This window comes from Chiloscyllium plagiosum, unplaced genomic scaffold, assembly GCF_037043375.1.
Source record: "Chiloscyllium plagiosum isolate Xiang-an unplaced genomic scaffold, Cpla_swu_hap1 HiC_scaffold_45, whole genome shotgun sequence".
Taxonomy (NCBI): domain Eukaryota; kingdom Metazoa; phylum Chordata; class Chondrichthyes; order Orectolobiformes; family Hemiscylliidae; genus Chiloscyllium; species Chiloscyllium plagiosum.
Genome location: NW_028270183.1, coordinates 22,958,389 through 22,980,076, shown reverse-complemented (window position 1 = coordinate 22,980,076; position 21,688 = coordinate 22,958,389). Strand labels below are relative to the sequence as shown.

General features: G+C 45.0%; 1 protein-coding gene across 1 annotated transcript in view; it reads right to left on the bottom strand.

Moving 5' to 3' along the window:
- The window catches only part of LOC122552172 (protein Niban 1-like), a 72,445-nt gene extending 64,566 nt beyond the window's left edge, over positions 1 to 7,879 (bottom strand). Inside the window, exons 1-2 of the mRNA XM_087983233.1 lie at positions 7,684 to 7,879; positions 3,907 to 4,037 (exon numbers count right to left, since the gene is read on the bottom strand). Of these exons, the coding sequence (XP_087839359.1) occupies positions 3,907 to 4,037; positions 7,684 to 7,738 (186 nt within the window). The 5' untranslated portion in view covers positions 7,739 to 7,879. The remainder of the gene's footprint in view (positions 1 to 3,906; positions 4,038 to 7,683) is intronic.
- Positions 7,880 to 21,688: the final 13,809 nt, after the last annotated feature.

Here is a 21,688-nt window from a genome sequence, read left to right as displayed (position 1 = left end):
AAGGACTCTCCTTCTTAACTTCTCCCCTCGCCTGAGTTATGGTGACCCTTAGGTAAATCATCACCAGTCCTCTCTCTCTCTCTCTCTGGTCCAATAGGACAGTGGAGACTTTACCATTCTACAGTTAATAGTCATAGAGCACAGCAACAGACCCTTTGTTCCAACCAGACCGTGCCAACTATAATCCCAAACTAAACTGGTCCCACCTGCCTGCACTTGGCCCACATCCCTCCAACCATTTCTTATTCATGTACTTATCCAAATGTCTTTTAAACATTGTAACTATACTGCATTCATCACACCTTCTGGAGGTTCACTCTATACATGACCCCCTCTCTGTAAAAAAAAATTGCCCCTCATGTCTTTTTCAAATTTTTCTCCTCTCACCTCTAGTCTTGAAATCCACCACCCTAGGGAAAAGACACCTGCCACTCACCTTATCTATACCCCTCATAAACCTCCATAAGGTGAACCCTCGACATCCTACACTTCAGTGAGAAAAGTCACAGCCTATCCAGCTTCTCCCCATATCGACGTTTTGGGCAGAAGCCCTTCATCAGGAATACAGGCAGAGTGCCTGAAGGTTGGAGAGATAAATGAGAGGAGGGTGGCGGTGGGGAGAATGTAGCATAGAGTACAATTGGTGAAGATGCCCTCCAACGCATCTCATCCACATCCCACACCACCGCCCTCAGACCCCACCCCTCCAACCGTAACAAGGACAGAACGCCCCTGGTGCTCACCTTCCACCCTACCAACCTTCGCATAAACCAAATCATCTGCCGACATTTCCGCCACCTCCAAACAGACCCCACCACCAGGGATATATTTCCCTCTCCACCCCTTTCCGCCTTCCGCAAAGACCGTTCCCTCCGTGACTACCTGGTCAGGTCCACGCTCCCCTACAACCCACCCTCCCGTCCTGGCACCTTCCCCTGCCACCGCAGGAATTGCAAAACCTGCGCCCACACCTCCTCCCTCACCTCCATCCAAGGCCGTAAAGGAGCCTTCCACATCCATCAAAGTTTTACCTGCACATCCACCAATATCATTTATTGTATCTGTTGCTCCCGATGCGGTCTCCTCTACATTGGGTCGACTGGACGTCTCCTAGCAGAGCGCTTTAGGGAACATCTCCGAGACACCCGCACCAATCAACCACACCGCCCTTGCGCACAACATTTCAACTACCCCTCCCACTCTGCCGAGGACATGGAGGCCCTGGGCCTCCTTCACCACCAGACGCCTGGAGGAAGAACGCCTCATCTTCCGCCTCGGAACACTTCAACCCCAGGACATCAAGTTTCCTCATTCCCCCTTCCCCCACCTCACCCCAGTTCCAAACTTCCAGCTCAGCACTGTCCCTATGTCTTGTCCTACCTGCCTATCTTCTTTTCCACCTATTTACTCCACCCTCCTATCACCTTCATCCCCTCCCCCACTCACCTATTGTACTCTATGCTACTTTCCCCGCACCCCCACCCTCCTCTCATTTATCTCTTCAACCTTCAGGCACTCTGCCTGTAATCCTGATGAAGGGCTTTTGCCCGAAATGTCGATTTCACTGCTCCTCGGATGCTGCCTGAACTGCTGTGCTTTTCCAGCACCACTCTAATCCAGAATCTGGTTTCCAGCATCTGCAGTCATTGTTTTTACCTATTATTAAACTGGAAAGAGTGCAGAAGAAACTTACAAGGATATAGCCAGGATTCAAGGGTCTGACTTCTTGGGAGAGGTTGGACAAGCTTGGAGTTTTGTCTTTAGTGTGTAGGAAATTGAGGTGAGGGGGGACTTTGTAGAAGTGTATAAGATCATGAGAGGCATGGATAGAGTGAATGCACTCAGTCTTTTTCTCAGGGTTGGAGAATTGAGGACTAGAGGGCATAAGGTTAGATGGGAAAGAATAAAAGGGACGACATTTTTACATTGAGGGTGATACGCATATGGAATGAGCTGCCAGTGGAAGTGGTTGAGGTGGGTACATTAACAACATTGAAAAGGCATTTGGACAAATACATGGACAGGAGAGGTTTCAAAGGATATGGATCAAGTGCAGTGAAATGGGGTTAGCGTGGATGGACAGTTTAGTTGGCATGGACCAGTTTGGGCCTAAGGGCCTGTCTCTGTGCTGTAGGACTCTATGACTCAAAGAAAAGAACAAAGAAAATTACAGCACAGGATAACCTGTGCCGATCCAGATCTTCTATCTAAACCTGTCGCCTGTTTTCCAAGGATCTGTATCCCTCTGCTCCCTGCCCATTCATGTATCTGTCTAGATGTATCTTAAATGATGCTCTCGTGTCTGCCCCTACTACTTCCGCTGGCAATGTGTTCCAGGCACCCAGCACCCTCTGCACAAACAACTTTCCACACATATTTCCCTTAAATCTTTCCCCTCTCACCTTGAACTCGTGACCCCTGAGTAATAGCTTCTTGCTATTCACCCTGTCTATACTTCTCATGATTTTGTAGACCTCAATCAGGTTTCCCCCTCAACCTCCGCCTTTCTAATGAAAATAATCCTAATCTACTCAATCTCTCTTCGTAGCTAGCACCCTCCCTTCGTAGCTAGCAACATCCTGGTGAACCTCCCCTGCACCCTCTCCAAAGCATCCACATCCTTTTGGTAATGTGGTGACCAGAACTGTACGCAGTATTCCAAATGTGGCCGAACCAAAGTCCTATACAACTGTAATATAACGCTATGACTTTATGACTCTATAACTCAAACCCTCTATTCCCAGCAGCGTCCTGGTAAATCTCTTCTGAAATGTCTCCAGCTTTATAATATCCTTCCTACAAAGGGCAACTAGAATTACACACACTACTCCAGAAGAGGCCTCACCAACCTCAACATAATATCTCAACTCCTATACTCAAAAGGTCTGAGCAATGAGGGCAAGTGCACTAAAGACCTCCTGAACCATCCTGTCTACATATGACACAAACTTCAAAGAATTATGTACCTGAATCTCTAAGTCTCTCTCTGTTCTACACTGCCCATTTTCATTTTATAATCCTGCCCTTGTTTGTTTTACCAAAGTGCAATACCTTACACTTATCCAAATTAAACTCCAACTGCCACTCCTCAGCTCATTGACTAATAGATCAAGATCTCTTTTTAATTATGGTCAGGCCTGGACTTCCGCAGATATCAATTGAGGCGTACAATCTAACATTTCCTCTGGGGATGAGTCTGTGCAGGGAATTTATTTTGGGTGATCACTGGCATTTTTCTTAATTCTTTCATGAGATCTGAGCATTAATGACAAGGCCAATGTCCTGAATAGGCCTCACTTGCTCACTAGGCCTAGAAGGTGGTTAAGAATCGACCTCATTGCTGAGATTCTGGCATCACATCAGAAGACCAAGTAAAAATGGCAGATGACTTTCCCTAAAGGCCATTAGTCAACAAGGTGGGTTTTCACAACAACTGATAATAATTTTAAAACAAGAAAGAATAACCTGTTTGGACACACCTCTATGAGAGGTGGGACTTAGACTGGCTGGCCTACTGATAGAGACACTACCGCTGTGCCTCAAGAGCCCCCATTACAGTTTATAATCAGATCTGTTATGACACATCTTGTGGCTGTGTGGGACTTGAACCCAATTTCCCGGGGCAGAGATAGGAACACCACTATGGCACCAAGAAACTCTTAGAGGTTGATAATAATTTAATGGTTACCAAATTTATTGGCACAAGCTATTTGGTGGGATTGGAACCTGTGCAAACTTGGGCTGTGGATTATTAACACAGCAACATTATCTGTTCACGCCTGCCACCCCTCAGGGTGGGTTCACTCTTATCTAGTTACCCCACTCCTTGCATTATGAGGCAATCAGCCAAGCCAAGACAATGCCAGTAAAGCCCAAGGTTTGGCCTGGCAGGTGCAGGACTCCCACCTTGTTTCGCAGTAATTGGGGAGCTTGGCTTGGTTGTGGCTCCACCTCATTCCAGACTTTGTTGAGAACAGCCGCAATGTTTTGTCCCCGACAGTGAGGGCGTATGTCATTCAAGAGAATATCAGCCCGACCTGAGGACACAACAGACAGAGCATAGAGTTAGTTAGTGTCACTGCAAAGCAGCCAGAATGGTTACCGGTTAGCAGCTTTCTCCCAGCCAGAAACACCAGTTACACAGTGAGCCCACTGTGAAGACAGTCCCAACAGACCCAGAGTGTTCCCCAGTGAACTACAACAGTAATCCCAATAAACCCATTAGATAGCCCTACAGAAAGCCCAGCAGGCTGCTTCAAGTAAATCAGACTGTTCCCCAATAAATCAGACTGTTCCCCAGTAACCCACCACAGTAATCCCATTAAACACAGAAGAAAACCCCAGTAAATCCACGCTATTCCTCAGTAAACTTACCAACAAGATTCAAATAAATTCCTAGGTAATCCCCTCTTTGTAAAACTTTCTGAACCAATGATAAACAAAGTGAGGGGTAAATGACTGGGTTCTGGGAAGTCACTTTGGCTTATGTTATATACTTTCTAATTAAAAGAGGCTAAGAACAGGGCAGTCAGTGCCTCCCTACTTAAATAAAGAAGGTCACGCGACAGGAATGAAGGACAACTGGATCCTGGTTTGTTTTGGAACAAACAGCATGCCTGGTCCTGACAAAGCGGGTGGAAGCGATGCTGTATAAATGTTAGAGGTTGTCTGACTCGCTCAGTCAATGCTCCCTGAACTGATCACTGCCCCATGTCAAGGACAGAGCCACTGCTTTGACGTTTATTAATGAATAACATTACAGGTGGAAACATTCAATTCAATCTCAAAAGTTGAAGTTCCAAATTTATTACTGAGTGGTGTCACTATGATGAAAATTATAATCTGCACTTGATATTGTCAGGAAAGTTTAAATGTCATAAATTTGCTTTGCCAGTTTTTACACAAGAAATACATTTTTAAAAAATTATTGGTATTAGAAGGCAGTTGTTAGCAAACTGAGCCCTCTGATGGAGGGAGATTGAGCACACTGAGCCTGTACTCTCTCGAGTTTTGAACAGTGAGAGGTGAAACATACAGCATTCATCATGGGTATGACATGATGTATGCAGAAAACATAGTTCTAAACCTACCGTGCCTGGGCTGACTCTAGGACCAGGGGATTCTGTCACAGAATTAGGGATCGGCCATTTAGCACTGAGCAGGGGAGACATTTCTTCACCCAGAGCCTGGTGATACTTTAACAGGGCTGTAGGTGTTCAATCACCAAACAGTTAAAGAGTCATACAGCACAGAAACAGACCCTGGTCCAACCAGTCTATGCCAGTCATAATCCCCATTTAAACTAGTCCCGCCTGCCTCTGCTTTCCTATTCATGTACTTATCCAAATAACTCTTAAATGTTGTAACTGTACCTACACCCATTACTTCCTCTGGTGGTTCATTCCACACACAACCCACTCTCTAGGTTAAAAAAAATGCCCCCATGTCTTTTTTAAATCTTTCCTCTCTCATCTTAAAAATATGCCCCCCAAGTCTTGAACTCCTCCACCTTAGGGATAAGACAACTGTAATTCACCTTATCTATGCCCCTCATGATTTTATAAAGCTCTATAAGGTCAGCCCTCCACTTCCTATTCTCCAGTGAAAAACATTTCCAGCCTATCCAGCCTCTCCTTATAACTCAAACCCTCCATTCCCAGAAACATCCTGCTCTTCTGAACCCTTCCAGCTTAATAAGATCCTTCCTATAACAGGGCAACCAGAACCGTACAAAATACACCAGAAGAGTAAGTTCAAGATGGAAATAGGTATCAGAAGGTAACAAGGGATTTGGGGATAGAGTGGTGAAATGGTCTTGAGATGGAAGATCACACGTGGCCTAGTTTGGTGGTGGAACAGGCTCCTATGTTAAACCAGAATCATAAACCTAGTGAGTAAATCAACTTCACAAAGCCAGCCAAATGCAACAAACAGCCCGAGCTCCACCCAATTCCCCAATGAGCCATGACAGTTGTGGTTGTATGGTCGAGAGTCATACAGTCATAGAGATGTACAGCACAGAAACAGACTCTTCGGTCCAACTCATTCACATTGACTCGATATCCTAAATTAATCTAGTCCCATCTGCCAGCATTTGGCCAATATCCCTCTAAACACTTCTTATTCATATATCCATCCAGATGCCTTTAAAAACTGTAATTGTATTAGCCTCCACCAATTCCTCTGGCAGCTCATTCCACACACACATGACCCTCTGCTAGTGGGAAGTTTGTACAAAGGAGCTGTGATCAGCAGGTCTGCCCGTCTTTTTTACAATTTGAACTATGTGGTTATCAACCAAGCAAATGTTAATTGTGAGTGAGATCATGTGATGTGAGAATGACAAATGCAACCAAGGTTATGTTTTTGGCAATGAGAACAATTTCAAGTACGCAACCTGTAACTAAGAATCACAGGCTGGGTTGAAAAACAGACTAGCAACTATGCTTGCTGTCTAGAATCTGTCCACTATCCATATCTCACTGTCATGGCGATACACTGCACCTGTATCTCATGGTCACAGAGATACCCTGCACCTGTATCTCACTGTCACAGATATTTAACACACCTGTATCTCACTATTACAGAAAGACATTGCGATACACTGCACCTGAACTCACCGTCACAGAAATACACTGCACCCGTGTCTCACTGTCACAGAGATTTAGTGCACTTGTCTCTCACTACCAGTTGGCTGAATGGCTGGTGTGTGATGCAGAGTGATGCACAATGTGGGTTCAATTCCTGCACTGGCTGAGACTACCCTGAAGGACTCTCATTCTCAGGCATAGTGACCCCCAGATTAACCCACCACCAGTTATCTCTCTCTCTCTATCTCTCTCTCTCTCTTTCTAATGGGGAAGTAGCCCCCGAGCTGGAAGAACTATGGCAACTTTACCTTTTCAATTCTGTTCACATTCCTTAGACATGCAGAACAAACAAACCCACAGCTTTTATTACTTGTCCAAGACTACATTTACAGTATTACTGCTGTACGAATCTGTGCTTCTATAAGTCACAAATGCAGTTTGGTTCTGTACAGTAAAATATCAAGGAAACGAACTTTGGAGTTTGACTGTATTCAAACAAACCAAAGACATCTCTTACTTGAACCAGACTGTAGTTACATACATTTGAGGCACTATAAGTGACTGATAATGGAATGGACCCCATTTACTTTTTACTGTCACCATCTGCATGGTGTTCTAGTCTCAATATCTGAGCCGCACTCTGACAAACGACAGCAAAACCTATATTTGTCATAGTGATAGTGACACTTCAATTTATCACGGAGATCCTTGATAAAACACGAGCTGCAGGTGATTAAACCGTTAAAGGTCAAAATTTAAGCAACTTCAAGATGAATGCAGGGTATTTGCCAAGAAATGGGATTTTAACACAGACAATGCTGTCAGTGCACACAATAACAGCAGGTTATTATATCAGATGTTCCACTTCTACAGCCCATGGTTTTGCTGTTTAGTTTTAACTTCCACCAGCTGCAGGTTGGCTTCTGAATGTGGGAAAGCCGATATCCTGGAGATTATTATCTAAAAGGTGTTGGCTAACAACAGCCAAGGTTTAACAATGGGGGAATACAATGGGTGCAGTGCCCCTTTTATTCTTCCATATGCAAGAGCAGCCTCCAATACCCATCTGAGTATGAACTAAAGCCCTGCTCACCTTTCAGATAGTCGCGCATCCGTTGATCCAGTTGTGTGGAAAAATTCAAACCCATTGCTGTTGGGAGAGGAGTCCAAATCGCACAGAGGGCTGGGAGTGGGAAGGGGAAGGAGGAGGAGGAGGGCGAGGGTGGTAGGGGGTCACCAGGCGTTGCTCCCGAGCTGGTTGCTTAGTGATTCTCACCGGGAACTCCTTGGTCTCCTGATGCGTGAGGCAGAACTATTCCCCAGCATCGTTCAGAGCAACCTATCATCAGAGTGAGTCAGTTCATGAATATGTAAGAGTGTCTCACATTACTGTGAGCAGCAGTCACCCCGGCACTGATTGCTTTGACATGTTTATCTTCCCCTCCCTGCCCTCTGGATGTTTCAGGGCAGGGAATGCCAGGCATAAAATGTGACCCCGTTTACCGCTGACAGCAGGCAACGCCTCTCCCTCCCTGGTCGGTGCCCAGGGTCTGTACCCCAATGTGCTCCCTGCGCTCACGGACTGTACTAACTGAGCTGTCTCTGCAAGGTGGGCAGGATTAGACAACAGGAAGGCTCAGTTTTCAAGTCGACCACAGCGACTGGTGGGAGTTTCTGAGCATACCTACAAATCCAATAAGCTGTAACCCCAAAGTGTAATGATGTGGATTCACATCCGGCAGTTTCAGGAATCCGCCAGTGCACCTGCTTGTGGAATGTGGCTGGTTCACATTCCCATCATCAGCTGATTTCAGGAGGTTTTGCAGACCCTGCTCACATGCTCGAGTCAGGTTGATGTCCTTTACTCTGCAGGGTATGTGCTGTTTCCAGTGAAATATCATGACAAGTCCTTGTTGACCTTGTAAAGAGCAACAGAGTATTGGCTCACATGTTTATATGTCACATGTTTATATGTCACATGTTTATATGCCACATGTTTATATGTCACATGTTTATTATCATGAGCCTTGGTCATTGTTCGGAATCCTTTCCTTGTGTCACTTGCAAGTGGTCCAGCTCCATCACAGCTTATTCAGGTGGCATGGTAGCTCAGTGGTTAGCACTGTTGCCTCACAGTGTCAGGGATCCTAGTTCAATTCCAGCCTTAGGCGACTGCCTACGTAGGTTTTTCCCATGTGCTCTGATTTCCTCCCACAGTCCAAAGATGTGCCGATTAGATGGACGGGCCATGCTAAATTGCCAGGACGCCAACTTGCAGATCATTTCAGAGAACATCTCTGGGACAGCCGCACCAACCAACCCCACCGCCCGTGGCTGAACATTTCAACTCTCCCTCCCACTCCACCAAGGACATGCAGGCCCTGGGCCTCCTCCATCGCCAAACCCTAACCACCTGACACCTGGAGGAAGAACACCTCATCTTCCGCCTTGGGACCCTGCAACCACACAGGATCAATGTGGATTTCACCAGTTTCCTCATTTCCCCTCCCCGCACATTATCCCAGTCCCAAGCCTCCAACATGGCACTGTCCTCCTGACCTGTCCATCACCTTTCCCATCTATCCACTCCACCCACCTCCCCGACCTATCATCTTCTCACCCACCTTCATCTACCTCTCACATTCCCCCAGCATCACCCCCCTCCCATTTATCTCTCAACCCCCTGGCCCACAAGCCTCATTCCTGATGAAGGGCTTATGCCCGAAACATCGATTCTCCTGCTCCTCGGATGCTGCCTGACCAGATGTGTTTTTCCAGCACCACACTCGACGCTCATCTCTCATCCTCACTTTCTCTTGGAATAAAGAAGGAAACTGTTAAATCCATCGGTTCACTAATGCACATCAGGGAAGGAATCCTGCTGCAATATGAACAAAAATTGTTGGAAAAACACAACAGAATTTTTCCAGCAATTTCTGTTTTTGTTTCTGACTTCCAGTACCTCCGTTTTTTTTTTGTTTAAGGAAATTTGCCATCCTTACCTGTTCTGGTCTACATGTGACTCCACATCCATAGTATTGTGGTTGACTCGAAGCTGGGGCAATTAAGGACAGACAAGAAATGCTGTCTTAGCCAGTGACTCCCAACTACGAAAAAAAAAGACTTTGAAGAGGAGCTGTATGAAATAACTCCACAGAGGCTGGTATCCTGTCACCAAGTGCACCCTTTATTTACATGTGGAGAGTCCTTGACGCTGATCCAGCTCCCTCAGAGAAAGCTCTCAGAGTGAGCAGAACCCCTAACACTCCTGTTTATATCTGTCAGCCAGGACTCCCTGATTGTACCAGTTTAACAGGTCCAATCAGGGAATTCCTATTCTCTGAGGTCCATCTGGCTGACCTTGTTACAATCTGTACACAGTACAGATGAATGCTAGCTAGTTTTGAATGTACACATCCGTGCAACAACAGCTTGTATTTGCACAGTGCCTTTATATTTCCATCATAGAAACATGGAAAACAGGAACAGCAATAGATCATTCAGCCCATTGAGCCTGCTGCACAATTTAAAACAATCATGGCTGATCCTCTATCTCAATACCATACTCACATGCTCTCCCAATGCCTCTTTCCCAACACCTTTAGTCTCTCGAAACCTATCTATTTCTTTCTTAAATTGTCTCAGCTGCCACAGCATTCTATGGTAGAGAATTCCAGAGATTAACCAGCCTTCGAGTGAAGAAATTTCTTCTTATCTCAGTCAGAAAGACCTGCGCCATATCATGAGTCCAAGCTCCCTTGTTCTGGAACTCCGAGACCAGGGGAATCATCACTCTGTATCCAGCTCGTCTAGCCCGGTTGGGGTTTTATACATTTCAATGAGATATGCTCTCATTCTTGTCAACTCCAGATCCAGATAAGCCAGCCTTATCTCGTACAACAAGCCTGCCATCCCAAGAATCAGTCTGGTGAGTATTCACTGCTCTCTGTTCATGGAAAGCATATCTTTTCTTAGGTAAGTAGACCAAAATTATTGCCTTATTGCAAATGCCCCATGCATTTAGGTATAGCATCCTTAAACTTTTCTTCTTGACATTTTGTCACATTATTTCACACCACTAGTCCTTGTTTCCTCAAACTTTCACTTTTGCTTTTGTCGTTTCTAACTTTCTTTTCCAAATTTGTTTCCCTCCTTCTTGTGTGCCTGCTTAGTTCCCAATCAGGTCAGCTGATCAAAACTTTGGTTAAAGAAATTCAGTGGTATTATCATAGCTGAATCCCCCACTACCAGCATCCTGGGGGTTACCATTGACCAGAAACTGAATTGGACTCGACTTGTCACATACACTCTAACTACAATAGCGGATCAGGGGCTGGGTATCCTGTAGCGAGTAACTCACACCCTGACTCCCCAAAGCCTGTCCACCATCTACAAAGATTAGATTAGATTAGACTCCCTACAGTGTGGAAACAGTCCAACAAGCCCACACCGACCCTCCGAAGAGTAACCCATCCCCCTCTGACTAATGCACCTAACACTATGGACAATTTAGCATAGCCAATTCACCTGACCTGCACATCTTTGGACTGTGAGAGGAAACCGGAGGGGACCCATGCAGATACGGGGAGATTGTGCAAACTCCACACAGACAGTTGCCCGAGGCTGGAATCGAACCTGGGTCCCTGATGCTGTGAGGCAGCAGCGCTAACCACTGAGCCACTGTGCCGCCCTAAAGAGTTGATTAGATTACCTACAGTGTGGAAACAGGCCCTTCGGCCCAACAAGTCCACACCGATCCTCTGAAGAGTAACCACCCAGACCCATTTCTCTCTGACTAATGCACCTAACACTATGGACAATTTAGCATGGCCAATTTACCTAACCGGCACATCTTTGGACTGTGGGAGGAAACCGGAGCACCTGGAGGAAACCCACGCAGACACAGGGAAAATGTGCGAACTCCACACAGACAGTTACCTAAGGCAGGAATTGAACCTGGGTCCCTGATGCTGTGAGGCTGTAGTGTTAACTACTGAGCCACCATGTCACCCTATGAAGCAGTGTGATGTGAAGAGGGGCAATGGCCTAGCTAGACTATTAATCCAGAGACACAGGTAATGTTCCATGGACCTGGGTTCGAATCCCACCATGGCAGAGGATGAAGTTTGAACTGAAAAAGAGATTCCAGAATTAAGAGTCTAATAATGACCATGAAACTATTATTGTCAGGAAAAGCCTGTCTGGTTCACTAATGCCCTTATGGGAAGGAAATTGTCATCCTTACCTGGTCTGAACTACATATGATTCCAGAACCACAGCGATGTGGTTGACTCTTAACTGTCCTCTGGGCACGAAGGAATGGGCAATAAATGCTGGACTAGCCAACGATGCCCACATGCCAGGGACGAAGAACAATATACTTCCCACTTGTCAGGATGATTGCAGCTCTAACAATTTAAGAAGCTTGATGTTATACAGGACAAAGCTGTCTGCTTAACTGGAACAACTCTCTCCACCTCTGACACTCAGTAATAGCAGTGTATAAAGATGCAGTGCAGAAATTCACCAAGGCTCCTTAGACAGCACCTTCCAAACCTGTGGCCTCTGCCAGTTAGAAAAAGAATGGCAACAGATACATGGGAACACCACCACCTGCAGGTTCCCTCTGAGCCACTCAGCACATTGACTTGGAAATATACTGCTGTCCCTTCACTGTCACTGGGTCCAAATCCTGGAACTCCCTCCCTAACAGGATTGTGGGTTTACTTGGAGACAGACACAGAAATCACAGCTCTGGTGTTGTTCCTGGCCTGAAATCCTCAGCTTGGCCTCGAGCACCATGGCACCGACCGCAACCAAAGCACACCAGCTTTGCCCTTGTGGCCTGTGGGTAATCACCCTGGTCCCCTTGACCCAAGTACAGCAGGCCTCTGGTTGTTGGGGCCTGTTTTCCCCCCGTACCAGACCCTGGGTTTACACCCCATGGACTGCAATGGTTAAGCAGGTTGCTCACAACCACCTGCTCAAGAGTAATTAGGGATAGGGAAATACATGACATGTAGCTAACACTGCTCACCTCCTGTGAATGAACTTAGAGTGGCATGACGGCTCATTGATTAACACAGCTACCTTACAGTTCCAGGGACCTGGGTTTGATTCCATACTCGGGTGACTATCTGTGTGGAGTTTGCACATTCTCCCTGTGTCTGTTTGGGGAGGATTGAATGATTGAGATGGAACCTGTAGAGAGGGAGAGAAAGATTGAGAGAGAGAGAGAGAGAGAAAACAGCAGTTGGGCAGACAAAGGCATAGATAATAGTGAGCAGGGGAGAAACTAGTGGGGCCCATGAGTGGGTGAAATGGCTTGGCTGTCCTGACAGGATAATATTAAGCTGATGATCTGGAGGTGCTGGTGCTGGACTGGGGTGGAAAAAGTTAAAAATCACACAACTCCAGGTTATAGTCCAACAGGTTTATTTGGAAGCACTAGCCTTTGGAGCGCTGCTCCTTCATCAGGTGGTAGTGGAGTATAAGATCGTGAGACACAGAATTTATAGCAAAAGTTTACAGCGTGATGTGACTGAAATTATATATTGAAAAATACCGGGATTGTTTGTTTTTTTAATTGACCATGTTGGTTTCAGTTCTTTCATATGTAAATCCCAGAGCTTTTTTAAAAAGTTATATTCTCAAGTGTGCCTTAACAATAGATGCCATGTCGGCTCAAATAATGCATTGAAAGTGTGATGTGCCCTGTGTGAGGCTGTCTGTGCCCCAGTGTTCAGACTGATTCTATTTCTAAAATAGGGACTTACAGAACCTTACATGAATTCATGCAATTCTTGAGCAAAATAAAATGTAATCCTCCAGTACAAATTCACCCCACAAACTTATATATATGTGTGTGGTGTGTGTGTGTGTGTGTTGGGTGGTATGAGCATCTGTGAGCGAGTGTGTGTATGTGTGTGTGTGAGTGTAAAGGGATATAAGTCTGTGAAAGGGTGCTTGTGTGGGTGTGAGTGTGGGGGGTGTGTATGTGTGTATGAGAGAGAGCTTGTGTATGCGAGAGGGTCTATGTGAGTGTATGGGTCTGTAGAAGTGTGTGTGTGTGTGTATTCATGCAGTTTGTGAGCGAAATGAAATGTAATTCGGCAAGTACAAATTCACCCCACAAACTTATATGTGTGTGCGAGCATGTGGGTGGGTGTGTGTGGGGGTGTATGAGTGTCTCTGAGAGGGTGGCATATGTTAGTAGGAGTGTGAGTGTGTATGTGTGAGTATATGAGAGAGGGTCTGTTGAAGTGTATGGGTCTGTTGGAGAGTGTATGTGTGTGTGGTGCAGTGGGCTAACCAAGAGTGTGACATGAACCCAAGGTCCCAGTTGAGGCCATCCCCATGGGTACCGAACTTTGCTATCAGCCTCTGCTTGGACACTTTACATTGTTGCCTGTCCCAAAGTCTGCCTTGGAGGACGGTCACCCGAAGGTCTAAGGTCGAATGTCCTGGACCGCTGAAGTGTTCTCCAACTGGGAGGGAACCCTCCTGTCTGTTGATTGTTGTGTGGTGTCCATCCAGCCGGTGCTGTAGCCTTTGCTGGGTTTCCCCAATGTACCATGCCTCAGGGCATCCTTGCCTACAGCATATGAAATTGGCAACGTTGGTCTCACACCCACCCACATGTACACACACACACATATATAAGTTTGTGGGATGAATTTGTACTTGCCGAATTACATTTTATTTCGCTCATAAACTGCATGAATCCATGTAAGATTCTGTAACTCCCTTCTTTAGATTAGATTCAGTCTGAACAGTGGGGTACAGACAGCCTCACACAGGGCACCTCACACCTTCAATACATTATCTGGGCCAACATGGCACCTATTGTTAAAGTTCACTTGAGAACGTAACTTTAAAAAAAGTTTGGGGATTTATATATGAAAGAACTGAAACAAACATGGTCAATTAAAAGACGAGAGACTTAACAAACAATCCAGGTCTTTTTAAATATATAATTTCAGTTACATCACACTGTAAACTTTTGCTATACATTTTGTGTCTCACGATCTTATACTCCATATCCACCTGCTGAAGGAGCAGCGCTCCAAAAGCTAGTGCTTCCAAATAAACCTATTGGACTATAACTTGGTGTTGTGTGGTTTTTAACATTATTAAGCTGGAGAGGGTTCAGAAGAGATTTAGCAGTTTTGGAAGGTTTCAGTTATAAAGAAGGCTGGATGGGCTGGGACATTTTTCACTGGAGCATGGGTGGTTGAGAGATGATCTTATAGATATTTATCAAATAATGAGCAGTATAGATAAAGTTAATGTTTTTTTTCCCAAGGATGGAGGCGTTCGCGATTAGGGGACACATTTTTAAGGTGATAGGAGAGAGATTAAAAAAAGACATGAGGCAAATATTTTACACATATGGACTAAACTTCCTGAGAAATCAATGGATCTGGGCACAATTACAACATTTAAAAGACATTTGGATAAGTATATGAATAGGAAAGGTTTGGAGGGATATAGGCCAGGAGCAGGGACCAAAGGTTCTGTTTCCATGCTGTATGACTCTATGATTCTATGAAAGCAGCTCATGTCATGTCAGGATGTGTGGGTGTTGGCTAAAGGACTTGGGAGGAGGTGCTCAGGCCCTAAAGTTTTGAACTTGATATTGAGTCCTAGAGACTTGCATCTTGCGCTGAGCTTCACTGGAGCACCACAGCAAGCCTGAGGCAGAGATATTGGCAAGGGAATATGGTGGTAGGCATTGGGAAGCTCAGGGTCTTTTTTGCGGACAGAACGTGGGTGTCCTGCAATGCTGTCAACCAGTCTATGCTCCTATGCTCCAAAGTATAGGAGCCCACATTTTGAGCAGTGAATACAATAGACTAGACTGAGTGATATACAGGTAAAGTGCTGCTTCACCTGGAAGGCATATTTGGGTTCTTGGATACTGAGGAGGGAGGAAGCATTCAGGCAAGTGTTACACCTTTTGTGATTGAAGGGGAAGGTGCCATGGGGCTTTGGGAGGAGGTGTTGGGAGTGAAGGAGGACTCAACCAGGGTGTTCCAGAGGAATGGTCCCTGTGTAAGAATGAAAAGGGAGGACAGACGAATATTGGTCTGGTGGGGGCATCCTGCTGGAGGTGATGGCAATGGTAGCTGATGATCCTTTGGATGTGGATGCTACTGGGATAGTACAAAGTTAAAAATCACACAACACCAGGTTATAGTCCAACAGGTTTAATTGGAAGCACACTAGCTTTCGGAGCGACGCTCCTTCATCAGGTGATTGTCGCTCCAAAAGCTAGTGTGCTTCCAATTAAACCTGTTGGACTATAACCTGGTGTTGTGTGATTTTTAACTTTGTACACCCCAGTCCAACACCGGCATCTCCAAATCATGACTGGGATGGTAGGTGAGGACAAGGGATGAGGGCAGAAGAGGGAGAGAACGGTTGGAAACAGTTGAGGTCCCTGTCCGGCATGTGATGGGGAATTCTCTGCTGAGGAAGCGGGTGGAGATTTCTGAGCAGCTCCTGTGAATGGGTGCAATGGAGACAGAAAAACTGGGAGAATGGAAAGGAGTCTTTATTGGAAGCAGGGCGTGAGGATGTATAGTTAAGGTAAGACAGCAATAGTAAAGTGTGTGGGTGCCATTCCAACTGGCAATCATTGCACATTCTTTAGCATAGGCTCAACATTTGATTGACTCTAGGTTTGATTCCCTACAGTATGGAAACAGGTCCAACAATTCAACACCGAACCTCCAAAGAGAACCCACCCAGGCCCATTCCCTACCCTTTATTTAACACTAACTAAAGCACCTAACCAATTTAGCATGGTCAATTCACCTAACCTGCACATCTTTGGACTGTGGGACGAAACAGGAGCACCCGGAGGAAACCCATACAGACACGGGGAGATTGTGCAAGCTCCACACAGACAATTGCCCGAGGCAGGAATCAAACCCAGGTCTCTGGCGCCATTAGGCAGCAGTGTTAACTACTGAGCCACTGCACCACCCTAGACCACCACAAAACCTGTTGCATTTTGTTCCTGACAAGTCGGAGAGAACATAAGCGTAAATCAATAATTAGGGGTTAATGGTAAATGATTGGGACACATTCCATAAACAAAGCATGTGTTTATAAGGCTGGGAGTGATCTAATTGAAGTCTTTAAAAAAATAAAGAGATTTAAATGGCATAGACACATGGAGACAATTTCCTCTCGCGGGTCAGACCAGAAGAATGGGAAGAAACTTAAAATTAGAGTTACATCATTTGGCTTAAGGCAGAAGAAAAGATATTTTGCAATCTGCAATCTCTTTCCCAAGAGTACAAACAACTGAAAATTTCAACACAGGGTTTGAGCTATTGTTGCTAGTTAAGTGGGTATGCAGCAGTGTGATTTTGATTTGCAATTCAGCCACTGAATGGTAGAGCACGTTCGATAGCCTGAATGGCCTTCATCTTTTCCCACGTTCCTCACTGTCAGACTTTCATTTTCATTTTATCTGAGGCGTGAGGCTGTTTAGCTGTTTAACTGAAATGGGCCAGATGCCATACATTCTTGGCAAAATATTCAAATGCAGCTAGACCTGGACAGCATTCAGCTGATAAGTTTTTTAATTCATTCACAGGATGTGGGCATCGCTGGCTGGACCAGCACTTATTGCCCATCCCTAATTGGCTAGAGGGCATTTAAGAGTCAACCCCATTGGTGTGGGTCTAGAGTTACATGTAGACCAAACCAAGTCAAGACGGCAGTTTCCTTCCCAAAATTACATTAGTAAACCACATGTTTTTTTACAACAATCGACAATAGATTCATGGATTCATGGGCATCAGGAGACTCTTAATTCCAGATTTCTTTTTATTGAATTGAAATTCCACCATCTGTCATTGAGGGATTTGAACACCTCCTCAAAGCAAGTAACATTCATGCTGTACACATGCCAGACAATGACCATGTCTAGCTAGAGAGAATCCAATCACCTTCCCTTCACACTCAATTCCATTATCATAACTAAATGCCTCCTAAATATCAATGCTAAATTCACTTGGCCTATCTCAGACAGCTCCCTCCCCTTTCTTGACCTCTTTGTTTCCATCTCCGGTGACAGTCTCCAGACAGACATTTACTATAAACCCACAGACTCCCATAACTACCTGGACTACACCTTCTCCCACCCGGTGTCCTGCAAGAACTCCATCCCATTTTCCCAATTCCTCTGCCTCCACTGCATCTGCTTAGATGAAGAGACATTCCACTCCCAAGCATCGCAGATTGAACAACATGCTTTTTCCTCCCTCCATCATCCAGACAGCCCTCCCCTGCACCTCCTCCATTCCCCGCTCCACTGCTCTAAATCATGCTCCCTCTCCAAACGCAATAAAGACAGGGTCGCCCTGATCCTCATAACTACCTCACCAGTCTTTGCATCCAATGTATCATCCTTAAACACTTTCACCAACTCCAATTAGACCCCACCACCAAGAACATCTTCCCGTCCCCACCCCTCCCTGTGTTCCGCAAAGACCATTCCCTACGCCAATCCTTAGTTCGTGCCACTTTCCCCACCAACTCCCTGGCACCTTCCCCTGCAACCGTAAAAGATGCAAAATCTGCCAGTACACCACCTCTCTCACCTCCATCCAAGGCCCCAAACAGTCCTTCCAGGCGAGATAGAGGTTCACCTGCCTCTTCTCCAAACTAGTTTACTGTATCTGGTCTTCTCTACAAACATAAACTCGGGGCATGTTTCACCAAGCATCTCAGCTGGGTCCACACTGGAACTCCCAGTCACTGCCCATTTGAATTCTCTTCCTCCTCCATTGCCACAGTGAATCAGACTGCAAATTGGGAGAACAACCTCTCATCTTCCGCCTGGGCAGCCTATTGCCCAGAGGACTCAACATCACGTTCTCCAATTTCAAATAGCCTTTCTTCCCATCCCCAGCTCCCTTCCATTCCTCTGACCGACCCTTCCTTCCACCTACCAACTGGATTCATTTCTCCCATCGACCAACCAGGCCATACCCTCTGCCTGTGTTCACCTAAGCCTATCTCACTACCCCGCCCCTCTCTCCACCCAAAACTCTCCCCCACCCCACCCCACCCCACCCCCTTTATCTGCTGCTCCCCAGTCCTGAAGAAGGGTTACCCGGAACATTGACTTCTTCACCTCCTGATGCTGCCTCGCTTGCTGTTTTCTTCCAGCCTCCTGATCGTCTATCCCAAATATCAGCATCATATTTGCCATTGATCAGAAACTGAAATGGACTTGCCATATAAATATGCAATTGATGGAGTAGATCAGATGTTGGGAGTTCTGTGGAAGTAACTCACTGCCTGACTCCCCAGAGACTATCCAAACTAAGTAAGGCACAATTCAGGCCTTTCTAACTGGATAAGATCTCCAGTAACACATTCTCTGCTCTATTACACAAGATCTGGTTGGAAACTGCCAAATGGATAACTGCTCATTTTGGGGAGACCTATGTTTGTTTTCTCTCATGAATTCTCAGTGTGTTCTCAACTGCCAAATAGAAAGCACAGGTTCCTAAGCCAATTGCAACTTGCTCTGTATTTAAATTTTGCTGCATCCTTAGCTGTTCTTGGCAGCTTCAGCCCATATGAGTACTTCTTCCAGCTAATGATCAATAATCAGGAATCCAATTAACCCTCTTTCTTGGGCTTAAAGGGCATATCACAAAGGAAAATACAGACTTGTTCCAGCACAAATACAGAATTAATATAGTTCTAGTGTATTGCTATTTTAGACACTGTAAAGTGAGTTTTGTATTGAACATTCAGTGCCATAAGAGTATCAAATGGAAGGTGCACTCAAACATGTGATTCTTGTTCATAAATAAGCCACAATTTGCTGGGAAAACTTAGCAGGTCTGGCAGCATCTTTGGAGAGAGAAACACAGTTAACATTGACTCTGTTTTTGTTTCTGATTTCCAGATCCAAAGTTCGTTGCATTTTCTTTGTTTAGTGTGATTCATGTCAGCCATTGTTACAAAGACACATAACATAAATATTACTTGGAGGACTTAAATTATGAAGGCTTGTGGAAAATGGAATAATTTCAAATATCTGGGGTGATGTCTTTAAAAAAGGTAATTCAAAGCTCAAGTGGGCAAATGAAAGTTTTTTTTAAATTTGCAAGGCTTCCTGTAAATCCCATGATTGATGATATCTGCTTGTTTTGCATATTTCCCTGCTGGAGCTGCTATGAACAGCAACTGGATCGGAGAGGTGATTATTTTATTTCATTCAATTGGAGGAAAGCCTGCTAAGAACAAACTGTCCAGCTGATATCTCCTTTCTGAAAAGTCCAGGGTGAAACCTATTTGTTCTTTTGAAAGAGTGACCTGACCACACCAGCTAGAACATTTGTGTGGTACACGCCAGAACATTTCACACTTTATCCTTTTGCCTTCAAGAATAATCCATTGGCTAGTGCTTATTTCCCCTACTCGACCAACCTTAGTGGAGAAACCTGTTGTTTGTTTCTCTTTTCCTGATGAATGTGTGCGTGATAGTGTGTGCGTGTGTGTTTGTGTGCTTTTGAATGTGGGTATATGTGTAGGTTTGTGTGTGTCTATGTCTTTTTATCCATTCATGAGGTGAGGCATCAATGGCTGGGCCAATGTTTATTGCCCATCACTAGCTCCTGTGGAGAATGGAGAATGCAGTGACCTGCCTCTTGAAACACTGCTGTTGATTTAATGCAGGGACACACACAATGGGTATATGAATAAGAAGGGTTTAGAGGGATGTGGGCCAAATGCTGGCAAATGGGACTAGACTAATTTAGGATATCTGGTCTTCATGGACAAGTTGGACTGAAGGGACTGTTCTATGCTGTACAGCTCTATGACTCCATCATGATGGATGGTATTCTCAATGTGAAAGTGGATCTTTGTCTTCAGAAAGGTTGTGCAGTGGTCACTCTTCCTGATACTATCATAAATAGATGTATCTGTAGACGGCAGATTGGTGAGGATGAGGTCAAGTATATTTTTTCCTTCTGGTCCCTCCCCAATTGTTGCAGACCCAGTCTGGCTGTTATATCCTTTTGAAGCCAACCAACTTAGTCAGCAGCTACCAAGCCACTCATGGTGGCAGATATTGAAGATTCCCCCAACTACATTGCATTCTATGATCTTGCCACCCTCAGTGCTTCCTCCGAGTGATGTAATAGATGATCTTGGTGATGGCATGGATGTGACAAATGACTCCATATTTGTAAGTTTGGAACAGTGATGAGGGAATGGTCTATGCAATGCACTGATTCAGACTATTTGCAAGAAATACCATATGAGAACAATACTTACTTTGTATGACAAGAGAATGCTGATTGGTTGGCTAAAGCACTCTGATAGATAGAGATGCAGCTATTGAGATATATTAGTTAATGATGGCTGACAGTTAACTACAAGCTTTTAAAATCTTAAACCAGGAATGTTGACACTGATTAGTCAAGAAATTGCCCAAAAATAAACCAAGGAATAGTTGTCATCTAATTTATGGAGTTGAAACACGCATCTTTCTTTCCATTTGCAAACAACTGGTTCCTGTGTATTAACATGTGCAGCTTTGGTACACAAAATCTATAAGCTTCACTTACCATCTGAAACCGGTTGTGTCAATATAATGTTTCACACATTCAGGATTGCTTAGCATACATTATAAATGTTGTTTTCCCTTTAGTATTCCTTGTGAACTATCCTGATGAGTGCAAGATGAAAAGCCTCAACAGAATGTGTCTTTTCTTTTCAATATTAAATGTCAACATTAAAGACAGATGATACGGGAATAGGATTGGGTGGGCACATATTCAAACTGCTTGAAGATGATCAGGCAGGTACAATGTTGTTATTTCATCAGAAGGCTAGGCGCTCACCAATGCTTACAGATGCGCCATAGAAAGTATTCTATCTGGATGCATGACAGCTTGGTGTGGCAACTGCTCTGCCCAGGACCGCAAGAAACTACAGAGTGTTGTGAACACAGCTCAAGCCAACCTTCTATCCATTGACTCCTGCTGCCATGGGAAAGTAGCCAACATCCTCAAAGACCCCTCCCGCCCCGGTTATACTCTCTTCCAATCTCTTCC